This window comes from Ostrinia nubilalis, chromosome 5 (genome assembly GCF_963855985.1).
Source record: "Ostrinia nubilalis chromosome 5, ilOstNubi1.1, whole genome shotgun sequence".
NCBI classification, from domain to species: Eukaryota; Metazoa; Arthropoda; class Insecta; order Lepidoptera; family Crambidae; genus Ostrinia; species Ostrinia nubilalis.
The window spans coordinates 9,723,499-9,739,734 of NC_087092.1; the positions used below are offsets into that span (position 1 = coordinate 9,723,499).

At 35.5% G+C, this 16,236-nt stretch overlaps 1 protein-coding gene across 1 annotated transcript in view; it reads right to left on the minus strand.

Moving 5' to 3' along the window:
* LOC135071886 (uncharacterized) overlaps positions 1–16,236 on the minus strand; it is a 32,374-nt gene that overhangs the window by 15,650 nt on the left and 488 nt on the right. Inside the window, exon 2 of the mRNA XM_063965737.1 lies at positions 15,863–15,924. Coding sequence (XP_063821807.1) covers positions 15,863–15,924 — 62 coding nt within the window. The remainder of the gene's footprint in view (positions 1–15,862; positions 15,925–16,236) is intronic.

Here is a 16,236-nt window from a genome sequence, read left to right on the forward strand (position 1 = left end):
GTAGATATGTACCCTTTTACCTAGGTATATACCTACTTCTTGGCACGTATAATACCGACAGACATGATTAAAAAAAGTCTTCAAGCAAGAACCCTTGACTGCAATGGTTATGAAATATTTTTTTAATTTCTAAAGTAGCCCTGAATAGATCTTTATATCATTTTGACTGTCATAATCGATTACAGTAGGTAGCGGGATAGTTTCAATTTTGATATAACTATAATTTCCAGTTTTCTGATAAGTTATATACTTATACTTTCGCAAAAAGTGATTCTTTTTTTGGCTCCTTTAAAGAGTTGTAAGTTCCTTTTCCTTCGTCTATCAAAAAAGATAACGTACATAACACCTTCATCAAGTAGCCTCAAACATAAGGTTTGAAATATAACACCTTTATCCAAGCATCGAACAGAGAAAAATCTGAAATCCGACATTTATCACCTTCTTCCCTTCATGTCTTCAATTATTATCTTCGTTCGAAAAACAATCAAAAAATTTATTTTAACCTATTCACTTATCTTGAACAGAGTGTTCAAAATAATCTAAGTCACTCACATACTTTTTCCGAAAGAATCCAATAGGCAGTTAGCCAGTACACCAAAATGTTATCACATTATCTGCACCATGTATCAGCAGTTTGTGTACGTTAGCTGGCATATAAAACTATAGGTAGAGGTGAACATAATGGATCTGCAATAATGTGTGGCTATACGGCTCGGAAACGTGGCCTCTCAATATAGGCCTTATAAATAAGCTCAAAATTGCACAGCGTGCTATGGAGAGGGCTATGCTCGGTGTTTCTTTGCGAGATCGAATCAGAAATGAGGAGGAGATCCGTAAACGAACTAAAGTCGCTGACATAGCCCAACGGATTAGCAAGCTAAAGTGGCAATGGGCAGGGCACATAGTACGCAGAACTAACGGCCGATGGGTCAGCAAGGTTCTGGAGTGGAGGCCACGTACCGGAAAGCGCAGCGTAAGACGTCCACCCACATGGTGACTGACGACCTCATACAGCAGGAAGGCGCTGGATGCAGGTCGCCACCAACCGGCCATTGTGGAAATGATGATGGATGATGAATAATGTGTGGAACAGGGTTGCGGGTATTCCCATTTATGCTAGAATTATTCGACTAACTTTAATAGAGAGTGATAAAAATGTATTGTTTACTATAACCGTTCAACCCTTACTGAACCCACTACCTACTGTAATCGATTATGACAGTCAAAATGATATAAAGATCTATTCAGGGCTACTTTAGAAAGTAAAAAAATATTTCATAACCATTGCAGTTAAGGGTTCTTGCTTGAAGACTTTTTAATCATGTCTGTCGGTATTATACGTGCCAAGAAGTAGGTATATACCTAGGTAAAAGGGTACATATCTACCTAATCCACCTTACACCATAACCAGTAGACCAGTAGTGAATATTATAATGTCAATAATCGACTTAGGCTACCTAGTACCTAAAAACTTAGGTTCTAGTTTGAAAGGTTTTAGAGTGAAATGAGGTAATAGGGGGCTGTACTAAGTTAGACTAAGTCTATTTTCCTATTAATAATTACTTTAAGTGCATTAAAATCAATAATCCATTAATAAAAATATTTAAAATTTTGCATGTCCATTACTCGCTTCGCCGCGCGTGCCCGCATAAAATTTTTATGTAGTAATATTAGGCACCATAGGTACTTACGACTACATAAGGTTTGACGGCTACAGTTTGCAACAGTGGCCAGAAAAAAAATAAAAACGATTTTTCTCCATACAAATTTTTTTGTCATATTTTTTTTAAGCATGAAAGGCTCGTTTTTACGAAAAATGCATAATAACAAATGTTGATCAGCATTCAAAATGCTATCCAAAACAATTTTTGTTTCGATGAAATTATGACTTTCGATCGTATGTCCACCTATTTTTAAAATCAAACTACTGTGCGCCGCGCCGCTCCACATAAACACGATTACTCATTGGGGACTCTACGCAACGCAACGATAAACTCGCAGATGGCATCAAACAATAACAAAAACAGAACACTCATCTTATGTTTATGATGAAACACTGAAATTAATTTTACAAGTTCTATGAAAAACCTTACACAATCATGTTATATCAATTGAGCGGGAAAAGTAAAGAAATAAAAAACAGCACATAAACAGGATAATTCTAATAAAATAACACTGTGTGCTATTTTAATCTACAGTATTTTCAAGGAAGCGAATGTGCTCATTAATTAATACGAAGAACGGTAATGGGAGCATCTTGCACCGTATAAAAATATTTTGCGTTTGTAAAATATTAATAAGAAGTTAATGTAGCTATATTTGAATGCTAATGAATTATACAGTACATTATATTTCCTATTTTTACTAATGTATGTGTATCCTGTAAAGATATGTAGGTAATGAAATATTTACTAGTATGTAGTACCTACCTATTCAAGGAAAACGGTAACAAAATGGTTAAATATTTGTATTATGTTGGTGGTGTGCCACACTGCATTACTACGATTAGGCACTCTTATTATGGCTAAAAATATAAAGACAAAGGTGCGATTACGGCCGCGCAGTGACATTTAACTTTATACGGCCCGTCGAGCGCCTTTCAAAAGAGGTATTTGTATCGGACGTAAAACGTATGATGAGGTCATCCGAAAATAGCGCTACGGGAAACATGTGGGATGAAGATAGTATAGCTATACAAGGGAAGGTGAGATGGGCGGTTAATAATAGAGTGAAAATAATAGATTTGTGGTGACGTTCGTGAGGATAGGCTGCAATTCCTAACGTTGCCTTGCATTAAACGGCAAGGGCGATTGTTCTCAAGGTTCATTAAAAATAGCGGCGGCGTTTTGCCAAAGCAAAGCGGTGTTGCCCACCCATACTAGTCACGGGAGCGCAGGCAAATCGCTCGCACGGCCAACGCAACTTTACCCGATTCGGGCAGATAATGGGCTCGGTGCAAGGCACGGCGCCCAGTAGCTAATCAGTGAATAGATTTAGATAATTAGACATCATATCTATTCTCCAGAAAGTGATCACATCACATTGCAGTACGTCAAGAAACCTAATAATCTTCTTTGGTTTAAATTACTCGTGTTTGTTGATTTAAGATTTGTATTATTAATTCAAACGAAATTGAATGTAAGCTGAATTTTATTTTTCTTTTGTTATTGGGATATTATAATCTTATTATTACATTATGCCCATGTTGAAAAGGACATTGTTAGAAACCGCCTAAAAACCGCCCAAAAACATTAACCCATCATAATTATTTTCTATTTTTTTAAATATATTAAGCACCCTTTCATTCTAATGGACACTTAAGCATTGAAAAATTAAACAAATAAGTCTTTAAACGTTTATTCTATAATACTATTACAACTTCCGGACTTTTTGGTGCGTGGCATGGTCTAAAACCTATCAAGTTCCATAATTTTTGCCGATAAAATCTGTACGAGGCATTACCGTACTTTATTGCTGGGAGTCCATGTATAGTGATGTTCCTGCGGCCATCATAGACAATAAAATATCGATTTTGAAAATAAAATAAATCGATTAAACTGATTTTAAGACTAGATTTGCGTTAAAAGCTAAAAAGATATTGACACTATTACAAGAAGCTATCTAAAGTGTCCAACTGGTCGAAGGTCGTAAATAAAATTAAAATAATTAGGACCATAAACTGATATTCATGGTATCATAACTGTAAAAGTGTCAGAATCCGATGTTGAATCCAATGCCAGTTGAAGTGTGAGAAACATATATCAACCTAGTATAGTTGCCAATCTCTCATAATCTATGCCAATGTACATTTTATAAATATTTTTAATCGATTATATCCTTGTGAATCGTTTTAATAAATTGTCATTTTACTTTTTCAATTAAAACTTTTTCAATCCCTAGTCTTGTCAAACTGTCATAATGTCAACAAATTATAAATGTCACGTCAGTTGACTCAATTTCAGTCTTCTGTGCGTTTATTGTATTTTTATTTCAATGAAATAGTGCTAAAGGGTTAGTACTAAAAGTGAAAGCCTTTTTTCAGAAAGAAAACCAATGTGGTGCCCTTATTATTCATACTGTTTGAAAGTTACAAGTCAGTGATACAGAGTTGCCGACATTATAACTCCGTAGTGATACCATACCAAAGAAGAAGTTTTCCTAAACACTTGTGTTGTTTTTATATGTGATCGAATAAAAAGGATTAATTCTACTGCTCAAATGGAATAACTTATCCCAAGAGACCGAATATAAAAAAAAAACCTCTCCATAGAAATTATCACCATCACGAGGATGTGAATTTTTTTGAGAATTTGATATTGGTCCTGTAAGAAAAGTAGTTGTATTTCAGTAGTAGAATCAACCCTTCTTGTTTCATCAGCAAGAGTAACTATAAAAACGCCCTGTAGGTAGGTATTATTAAGCTGAAGAGTTTGTTTAGTGTCAAAGACTGTCACACAGTGTAACTTAAATTGGCATATTATGATAATGAACATAAAAACTTAAATAAATATTTATGTTAATATTTTTTCTATTTATTTATTTTCCCAAAGCTTCACAGTGACAGCTGAAACAGCAATACTGTTGTAAAACTAAACTTGGAACAAACTGTTACAAATATTTTACAAATTAAAATAAAACCGCATGTTGCTTTACTTTCTCGTATAGGTAATAAATGTAATTAATGGCTAGATTATTAATGTTACTTTGTTACCCTCAATAGTGAGGAGATCTTATAAAATGGTAACCCTGATTTTCATTGTCATTCAAGTGCTCTTTCTTCGCATAGGCTTCTGTGATTTGGCCAAGGGCCACACACATTGCGATAACATTATGCGACATTGATTTGACAGCAGCGGAGTGAAGTCTTGCGACTATGCAAAATGATACCCTGTAATCGTAGCGCATATAGACATAGACGGGGCGGGGCACATAGCTCGTAGAGCTGATGGCCGCTGGGGCAGGAAAGTTCTTGAGTGGCGACCACGAGCCGAAAGACGTAGCGTGGGCAGGCCTCCCACTAGGTGGACCGACGATCTGGTGAAGGTCGCGGGAGGTGCCTGTATGCGAGCGGTGCAGGATCGGTCTTCGTGGAAATCCTTGGGGGAGGCCTTTGTCCAGCAGTGGACGTCTTTTCGGCTGAAACGAACGAACGAACGATACGTATTACCACTATTTACCAGACATTACTATTTATTGCATACTCGCCGGATTACACGTAGGAGCACGCGCGTAACAGCTTCGGCCTTGCATTATTATAAGATCTTGTTCCGCCCTTTTACGAACTTCCTCCGTGAGGATATCCCCGCCGAATTCTATGATGAACCTATCAAAAGTCATATTCTGCAATGTCAACCCACCACAAGGTGGACCGACGACCTGATAAAGGTAGCGGGAAGGCGCTGGATGCAGGCCGCTACCAACCGTGCGATGTGGAAGTCATTGGGGGAGGCCTATGTTCAGTAGTGGACGTCCTGTGGCTGAAATGATGATGATGATGATGAAATGAATGAAAATGACAAATCTTCGAACGTCTATAATACCGTGCCAAAGTAATCATATAATTTTGGCACCTTAATAACTATTGCCGTTTTTGTTGTAAAGATCATGCAGCGCTACTTGCGGATATTATTGGAAAGAAAACTATGTGGGCTCTAGATCTGAAGCCGCTTTAACGAACACGAAGTGCTCATACAATGCGGCGTATTTTCTTCCAGTCTTTAGTCAGGACTTTAGTCGAATTAAAACCCCGGTTGAACGTGATATAGCCGCACTAGAATACGATGTTTTTTTGCATAATCGCAAGACTTCGTTCCGGTGTCGACCGAATGTTATCATGATGTATGTGGCCCAGGGGTTACCGCCGCTAAGGTTTGAAACTTCTTGCTTAAAATATTGTAGTCTTTGGCATAGACTACGATGGTAGTCATGGAGATAGGAGTTTGTTATCTCGTGTCAGATGTAAATGGTGAAAAGAAAACTCATGATTCGTGTTATTTTTATGCAATATGTAGGTATTTTATAAAAGTGGAACCCCGAGTGATCTCCAAAACCCATTCTATTATTATATACGATTCGGCTTCGATATCTATAATACAATAGGAGTTTATTTCATGTGTCAGATGACAAGGGTGGAAACAACCTACGATTCATGTTGTTTATTTACGTGCAATATGTGGGCATATTATAAAAGTGGAATGCCGAGTTGTATTTCTAAAACTTGTTCTATTATTTTATACTATTTGGCTGCGACTCGGCGTGACGACAATACAAAACATTTTTCGCGAATCGGTGTTCATACATTCACACAATACATTAGACGCCATGTTGTCATAAACGACATATTATAAAATCGCTGTGATTTAATATTCTTAATCATTAATTTTATGGCAAGTGTCCATCAGGCATCATTGTTCTTACACACAGAATCGTATTATTTCGCTTTTGGGTAGTAATATGTCAAAATTGTTGGTTTTTAGGCGAACAATGTATGGAGAACGAACATTGTCCTTTGTTTCTGAAATTCTGATCAATCAAAAAGATGCCTCTCAGTTTATTGCAAATCATAAATCTAAATTCGTTGCTAAGTTGTATACTGAATGGAATAATTAACTTGATTACTGCAAACTAATATTATTTCAGAACTTCTATAATTTGCAAAAGAAAGGTCGGATCCATATTTGAATGATTGTGTAACATTATTAATTTATAAAAGAAGCTAAAGATCTTAATATTTCTTCCTATAAAAAGTAGTTAAGGTAATTAATTTGTAATCAGTTGTCACATACCGACATTACTTTATGAAATTTCTTGATACAGAACATACTTTACATTAGTATGTTATTTACACTAATACGATACGACCAACAACAAATATGTAATGAAAATAAATGGATTATTTAATACACATTTACTAAATAATATTTGGTCATAAAGTGTAATCTTAATCATGTACTCGGACGAGACCACTCCTTTAAAGATAAGATCTTATCTAAGTCAGGTATACATTAAAATTAAATGTTCCCTTCTATCTCTGTAAGTTTAACAATGTCTGCAGACAATATAGTAGTTTTCAATTCGACATTGTGATCTCCATCCCAAATTATGTAAAAACACGAAAGGAAACCGAATTTCTCTCAGTTTTTATCGAATTCATTTTGAGCAAGATATTATGGACAATTAGTGGATACGTAAGAAACTTTATAAAGGCATTACATTTGTACTATTTTTTTCATTAGTCGTGGACTACATACTTAAGCAGCAACAACAACTTTTCGTCAGTCGTAGATCCCTACTCGATGACGCGAGAACCGCTCGAGCTCCTGGTTTTACCAGAGCTTCTTGTTATACGATAAAAAATCGAATCAGAAAATTTCCATAAAACATAAGGTTTATTGTGGATGCCAACGAGAGTGAATCTAAGAGTGATGAAAAGACTCTCCTTTTAGTATTTGAGGACTTATCAAGAGCTTTCACGTAATATTGATAACAAAATGTCACTCGTTTCCATGAGGTATAACTTGGTGATTTCTTTTTGAGAGATTAAGTTTAAAAAAATCCTGTAGAGGGTTATTAAAATAGTAGGGAAACATAATTCAAACCGCGAAGAGGCAGTAACATTCCGAAGCAAACCTGGTCCTCTAAATTACCAGATTGTAATGATCCTATTTCCATAACATTTAGAGTAACGATATCATAATACGGTTCAATAAAAGCTTTTAGGATATTAATGGGCAAGATCAAAATCTCATTACCACTGATTACATGGCGTCTAATTTATTGTGTTGATGATATTGGCAAACGTAGAAGTTGAAGGTACTTCTACTTTCTCTCATAGTTTAATTTATTATTTCAAGATAAATGTCGTACATAAAGTTTAATGCCATTCATCCTATCGCATTCCATGAAGTCAAAGTAAACAATGCAATGTGAGGTAGGTACTAGCTTGTCTATGTCTGTATTTTGGTTCAACTGGCGCGATTTATTTTGAACTAGGAAGGTATACCTATTAGTTTACTGTGTGTGCACTTGAATTAAAAAAAAAACCAACATGAATGCTTAAAAACAAAGTGATATTCTATTTAATGTTATGTGCCTCGAAAACATTGATAAACAGAATATAATAAATGGTTTACGACTTATTAAAAATATGTTTAAACAATATTTTTAAACTTATTTGCGTCAATTGTACTATAGATCAAGGTAGGTATATGAATACATAACAGTTTGTGGTAAGTTTAGTTTGCGAATTTTGTCATGAATAAAGTTCACTATTACCTGAAAGCGACCATGTTAAAAAAGAATCATTGCAATCCATCCGTCCAACGTTTAATAAATAGCACACATTTGTCACTGTTTAAAACACTTGCACAAAAACATAGCGACTTCGCGGTCGCAATTATCCGTACGTATGCAGTACACGTGTGTTGATGCGAGGCAGAGGCGCGTATGTCAACCAAGCATGGTCAGACAAGAGTCACGGTGCACCGCGCGCTGCGTCCCGACCGACAGTACGAAAACGATGCGTGCGCTATGGACGTAACTTGCTCGCTGAGCCCACCCGACGAGCGACATCATTACTTCCCTCCGAGCCGAGCACAAACTGCCGCGTAAATATAGAAACTGGACGCTGAACAGGAACACGAGGCGTTCAGGAGCACGCCCGCTATACACGCGCAATGTTATTGCTTGATGGCGAATATAAATAAAATAAAAGATGATGAAACGCCACAAATAACATGTAAGCTTTGTCTGCGCACTTTAATACGAATTAAACCGCAGACCACAACATATAATCTAGTCAATTATTATTGAGGTCAAACTCTGCGATCCGCTTTCAGATTTGAGTTTTCGTCCCTGATATTTTAATATTAAGTAACTTTTTAAAGGTGGAGTACTCGTGTCAGCTATAACAACGCGCTCGAACCTGCAAATTGAAAGGATCCCTTCTCCCAATAACCTTTAAGGATATCCGTTTGCAGTTTGTTTGTAACATTTACCTAACTCGGTTCTACAAGAGCATTGGCCATGACCAGCAAAGTGTTTTACTCGTAAGTGTGCAATCTGCCGCAATTCCGCCCAGCAGATACAATGCAAACGATACAATTATACTTCCAACAATACAAAATTTCACAAGTTAAAAGTTTAAATAGATAGGTTACTTACTTCGAGTAGTAAACGTGTTTGTTAAATAAATAGAGAATCGTACTTTCACTAAGGATACCGTACTGATTGAAATTCCCGATTTACTAATTGCAAATAATCGATAAATATGAGTACGAACACTGTCATTGACCAGTAAACTTTCAAGTTGACTTGGTTAAGTCCCCTTCATGCTAGAGTAAAATGACTGCCTTGATACCTTCAATTCCTCTGAAGGCCTTCTTCCATAGGTTTATGTAAAGACACTTGAAGAAAGTAAGTCCTTTATGATTTGGCAGATAATTAATATTTTAAGGGTCAGTGTAAGCCCAAAGCCAAATGGAAAATGGACAAGAGAGATCAGAAGTTTTGCAGTCGCCGATATCACCACGTCTCCGAGTCCCGACAGTCCCGGCACAGTGGTCAAAGTTATATTTGGACGTGTGTAAGTACTTTAAACTAGCTTACAATTGTTTTTAGGAAGAGGTGGCAAATAGGCTGGTAGATCACCGGTAAGCATTCATCATCGCCCACATAAACTACATCCGAATCAAGGAATCCTGTCCTGACTCTGTGTTGCCTGTATTTTTGCTAAATATCGTCTATATTGTTAATTTCTTCGTTATATTTTATGTAAGGAAATTACATGTGGTAAAGAATAAGAGGTTCTATAAAGAAACTAACTACCTATCTAATGAGATAAAATAACCGTCTGAGGATTTTTTAAGATGGAAGCTTGACAGGACGCGCTTTTAAGGTATTATTTTATGGATCAGAACTAGAACTTACATTATGAAACATCAATGTCGTCATTCAGACCCACTTTTGGCACTTTTGGTCAAAAGTGATTGATGACCAAACATAGTGAACTAATAGTGGAACCTAAATCTATGAATTAAGGTTCACAAGAATCACAGCTGATCACAGCGGCATTGCCTGTCCACAATTATGACGTGTTTACATTTTTATTAAATTTAAATTAAAACTCAAAGGTGTCTGACTGACTGACATAGTGATCTATCAACGCACAGCCCAAACCACTGGACGGATCGGCCTGAAAGGACAATGACCAAAAATGTATGGAGTGTGGTCTAAATGTCCACCACTAACGAGACCTATGTAATAAAATAGTCTACTAAATACTGATTCATTATAACCAAACCGCAATCAAAAATATGCTGTCAGTAAAAAGTTATGACTGAATGAAAAGTCATGTTTTTCACCTTTTCATCCGAAAAATGTTCTTGATATCATTCTATCCATCGCACATTTTGGACTAATCTATGCATGTTATGTCATGTCGCTTATCATCTCGCATGCCGTGTTAGGTTCTCGCTAAAAGAAAAAAAAATAAGCTCAGAAGAAGGACAACAATATTGGAATACTTGGAATAATGCGAAAGGGGTAAAATAGTCTTTTTTCCAACTGGTGCGGGGTTATAGATGAATTATACTAGCTGTGCCTACGACTTTGTACGCGTGAAAATAGTTTGAATAATATTTCCCATTTTTACAACATTTGTCTTTACTGCTCCGCCCCTATTGGTTGTAGGGTGATGTTATACTAGCTTTCCGCCCGCGGCTTCGCCCGCGTGGAATTTTGTCTGTCACAGAAAAACTATATCGCGCGCGTCCCTGTTTCAAAAACCGGGATAAAAACTATCCTATGTTCTTTCCCGGGACTCAAACTATCTCTATGCCAAATTTCATCAAAATCGGTTGCGAGGTTTAAGCGGGAAAGCGTAACAGACAGACAGACAGACAGACAGACAGACAGACAGAGTTACTTTCGCATTTATAATATTAGTGTTATATAATCTAAAACCATCCTTGATAAATGGGCTATCCATAACAAAAATAATTTTTCAAATCGGACCAGTAGTTCCTGAGATTAGCGCGTAAACTACTACAATTTTTCAAACAGTCATAACTTTTTACTGACAGCTTATTTTTTTTTCATCCCATACTGAAAGTTAATCTCTATTTAATGGACTATAAGCCAATATAGGTCTCATTAGTGGTGGACATTTGGACCACTTTTGGTCATTGTCCTTTGGCATGCAGATAGATGTTATGGCGTAGGCCTCTAAGAAAGGATTTTACGAAACTCCACCCCTAAGGGGGTAAAACGGGATCCACGCGTACGAAGTCGCGGGCGGCCGCTATGCGCTATTAGGAAATACAATTCTTAATCGATCAATCATCTTCACAAAACAATAACAGACCTGAAAAGATGCAGATGCGATGCGATAGGTAATTAGATGAAGCAAAACTTACTTAGAAAATGCCAATACACTCGTATCTTATGATCGAAGGAGTTATTTATACCGATACGAGCTCCTAGAATTCATTGCCCTGCATCTGGTTTAGGTAGTTTTCGGATATACCCTTTTAAACAAGGAAAAACTTGTGAATACAAAAGCATATTATCGTTCAAAATATACAAAATATAGGAGTGGAGACTCCCCTTGTGCCAATATGAGGTTAAAAAAAAGAAATAAAAAAATGCAGAACAACAAAATATGCAGAATTTACAATACAGTCGTGAGCATTTTTAAATTAGTGGTTCAACAAATTAACTAAAATGAATGGCCTAAATTATTAGGTACATAAAATTGACCATATTTTTTTCAGTGCATGCAATCGGAAATAAATGCTCCAAGGATTTTTTAACATGTTATTATTTTACTAAGAGAATAATTAAAAATAATAATTAATAAACATGGAGCTGACACAAAATTTATCAAAAGTTTTTAGAGCCATATCAAAGAAAAAATGTGTTGAATTCAAAATAAAATGTTTTTAAATATTTAGACATCTAAATCATATTAAAATAAAATGTAGGGAACAAATGGATAAAACACATTGAAACTAACTTTAAAATAAAAATAATGGAAATATGTAGCTCTATTAAACTACCAGTAAGTAGTCATAATTTTATTGATTGACACAAGAATCTGTGACATTTTCAACAAGTATTGGCACATTAATACATAACTAAACGATATTTATTTGGCTAGTAATGATAAGTTTATGAGAAATTGAAAGGGGTAAATAGAAATACTCGAATTGAAAATATTTATTTTAGATCACCAATGACCATAGCTACTCATAGGTTTAGGAAAACTTACTAGAACTTTTGAAAAAATAAGAAAAAAATGTTTTTTAATTTTTTTCTTATTTTTCCTAAATTAAACATGACCATGTCCATTGTCCACCCTACGGCGCTGGCTTATACTCCCAAAATTAAACTATAAGCACAGTAATAATACAGTGTGAGTCACGTTAAAGTGTACATATGAAAATAGATGAAACTAGACCTATTTTTATCGACAAAAAAGAGGTCAAAATTTTTTTAAGATTTTTTTTTAATTTTTTATAGATTTTTTTTTCTTCCAATTACTTATTGTAAAGAAAACGTAATAACTTTTAAACTAAGCGGTATATCCTGATAAAATAAAAACAGTAATAATGCTAAATAACAGGCAATACTAAAAAAATACATAAAATACATAAAAAAAGGCCAACAAATAATAAAAAATTTAATAATAATAATTAAATTGCTTTTAAATTCGTGTTTTTTTGGTTATTTGATAAATTTCTCCAAAAAATGCCCCTATAACCGTTGGTTAGGTGGTTTTTATTGCTTTGTATTATTCTCTATCGTATTACCTTCGTAAAACCAAAAATCGCATGTCTCTATCCCTATCACAACGTTTGCAATGATCGTTTGAACTAAGCCTCTCCGGGCGCGCCATTCAACGCTTCGTTAACAACGAAACTGAAAATGCCTCTAGATTTGTTATTTTGATAAAGACAAGTTTGATTTCAAATAAAAACAAAAGATTTCAAAGTAAAATAAGCATTTTAGTTAAAATTAAAATTGTCTCTAACTGTAGCGGAGAAATATGTTGTGGCAGGCCTTTGTTCAAACGATCATAGCAAATGTTGTAATAGGGATAGAGACATGCGATTTTTGGTTTTACGAAGGTAATACGATAGAGAATAATACAAAGTAATAAAAACCACCGGTTATAGGGGCATTTTTTGGAGAAATTCATCAAATAACAAAAAAAACACGAATTTAAAAGCAGATTTTTTTCAAAAAGTTTAATTTTTTATTATTTGTTGGCCTTTTTTATGTATTTTATGTATTTTTTTAGTATTGCCTGTTATTTAGCATTATTACTGTTTTTATTTTATCAGGATATACCGCTTAGTTCAAAAGTTATTACGTTTTCTTTACAATAAGTAGCTAATTGGAAGAAAAAAAATTCTATAAATAATTTAAAAAAAATCTCAAAAATTTTTTGACCTCTTTTTTGTCGATAAAAATAGGTCTACTTTCATCTATTTTCATATGTACACTTTAACGTGACTCACACTGTATAGATAGTATTACCGTGCTTATAGTTTTATTTACGGAGTACAATATTTAAATAATTTTAATAGGTGTGTCATCCTACTACAACAACATAATAAATCATTTTAACTTTTTTTTTTTTTTTTTTTTTTATGCTAGCCAAGGCAGGTATTTGACCGCAATCGCACCTGGTGTTAAGTGAGATGCAGTCTAGGATGGTACATATCTGCCCTGTAAGTGCCTATTCACTCTCGCCTTGAAAACGCCCGGATTATAGTGTTCAGGAAATACAGCAGCAGGCAGCGAATTCCAGTCCCTAGCTGTTCGCATTATAAAGGAGTCGTCGAAACGCTTAGTGCGAGCTGGTGGAATGTCGACAATGTAGGGATGGTACGCTAGCCTGCGTCTGGTTCCCCGGTGATGGAAAGGGGCTGGTGGAATTAAGTTGTATAATTCCTTCGCACATTCTCCGAAGTGTAGCCTGTACAAAACCGTTAGAGAAGCAACTTTACGGCGGTGGTCAAGTTCCTGGAGCGACGCTTCAACAAGGGTCGGGCTGTCGATTAGTCTCCTGGCACGCCTTTCCACCGAATCCAAAGCAGCCAAATATTTCTTGGCAGAGCCGTCCCAGAGGTGGCAGCAGTATTCCATGCAAGGTCGGATCTGTGCTTTATATAACTGCAGCCTTTGCTTATTGGAGAAGTACTGCCTTGCCCTCGAGAGGATACCAAGTTTTTTGGCAGCAGTTTTCGCTATGGATTCGATGTACTCGCCAAAGTTCAACTTGCTGGACATTTCGATACCCAAAAGTTGGAGTCGCTCGGTGATTTTAACAGGCACACCTCGGAATGTTGGAGCCAGACGAAATGGACTTCGTTTGGCGGAGAACAGACACGCCTGTGTTTTGGACGCGTTAAATTGGACCAGATTGGCATCGCCCCAATCAGAGACATCCTGAAGGGCTAAATTTAAGCGTTCGATAAGGGACTCACGACAAGACTCGACCTCACTCCCGCTGGCTTTTGCGCTGGAAAGATATTTGGCTGTCACTGTTGTGTCATCTGCATACCCAAAGGTACCGGGTTTGAGCAGATCATTGATGTGCAGTAGAAACAGTGTTGCAGACAGCACCGATCCTTGAGGGACGCCAGCGTCAATAGGTTGCTGACTAGAAGTGTAGCCCTCAAGGACTACTCTTATTGATCGTCCCACAAGGAAATCGGAGATCCATTTGCATAAGCCAGCAGGGATTCCAAAAGATGGAAGCTTGTTTATTAGGCTGCCGTGCCTGACTCTGTCAAACTTTATCTGAAACTATGTCTAGTTTTAAATGACTGGCAACAGCCATATGTTTAAAACATATCATGGAAAATAACTAAAGCCCGACCAGGAACATAAAAACCCTCGCCATGTTGCGGAAAACTAATGGTACTAATTTCTTTTAATGGCAACAGTAACTGAAAACTTCATTGATATGTCACCTTGCATGTCAGTCTATTGCTGTCAAAGTGTAAACAAAGTTTATTTTAAATGTGCGCAATTGGTTTTATGAATTAAATTGCTAAAATCTTTTTATAGTCGTGAAAGAAAAGTGGTTCACAATGTGTTAAAGTATTTGACGAAGAGAAATACTAAGGGTTCGGACAATATTTTCATTGAATAATGTTTCCGACAAAGGTTGTCAAATTGACTGACACATGTTTATCGTATAGTACAGTCCACTATGAATATTTGCTGTGGTTTGTTTCAACTACCTATTTTAAAAAAATTGTCACTCTCTAAGTGTTGAATTTTATGGAATTGGGAAAGAAGTACCGAGTTTGAAGCGTTCATGAGCAGACATTGCAGTTGAATATTCAAGTTCTGAATTTGATTATTGATGAATAATAAAATAAATTCTACTAGCTCGATTGATGGTTTCATTTAATTTATTTAAATCAGGTTACCTATAATAATATTTTTTCGTTAATTTATGAAAATATCAAATTAGCCCGTAATCCTGAATCCTGATACATAAAGTTAGCCTATTAATTTAACACAGGTACGACTGTACTCAGTGTTGCACTATCAAATGCAATTGACGCGCCTCTATGCCAGGGTTTTTATGTTCCTGGTCAGGCTATAAATAATTTACAGGTAACAAAAGAAGACCATAAATGATAAAAATTGTTTTATACTTAAATTTTTTAATCATGTCAGTAGTCGAATAAAATCAAAAAGGAAATTATCTAGTAAAAAATTTTTTGATTATATTTATAGTGATTCTTAACTATCCCTTTAACTAACCTTCATTATTTTTAATTTTATTTTACATTGTATTATAAAACTGCAGATAATGATATAAAGAAAAAATAATACCTACCTCTTGCTGACACGATTTCCTGCATCGTCTTCAATGTTTTCATTCGACTTTTCGATCTCATCCTGGAAACAAAGTAAGTGTTACACAAGTTATATTTAACTTGACAATACCAATGAAATGGAGCAATGGATATTGATAATAAAACAGATTTATAAAGACTATATTAAAGTGGGAACTACAGACAGAGCTAGGTACATCAATTAAGCTTTATGCTATTTTTCACATTTAATCTAAAAAACAATAGTATTGACAAACAATGATTGTTTTATTTTAATTGCATTATTTAAAAATCAAGTAAGCAAATGTGCATAAGTTTTAACAATTACGTTTTGATGGCTCTATATCTTTTACTTTGGATCAAGAAACCAAAGTTT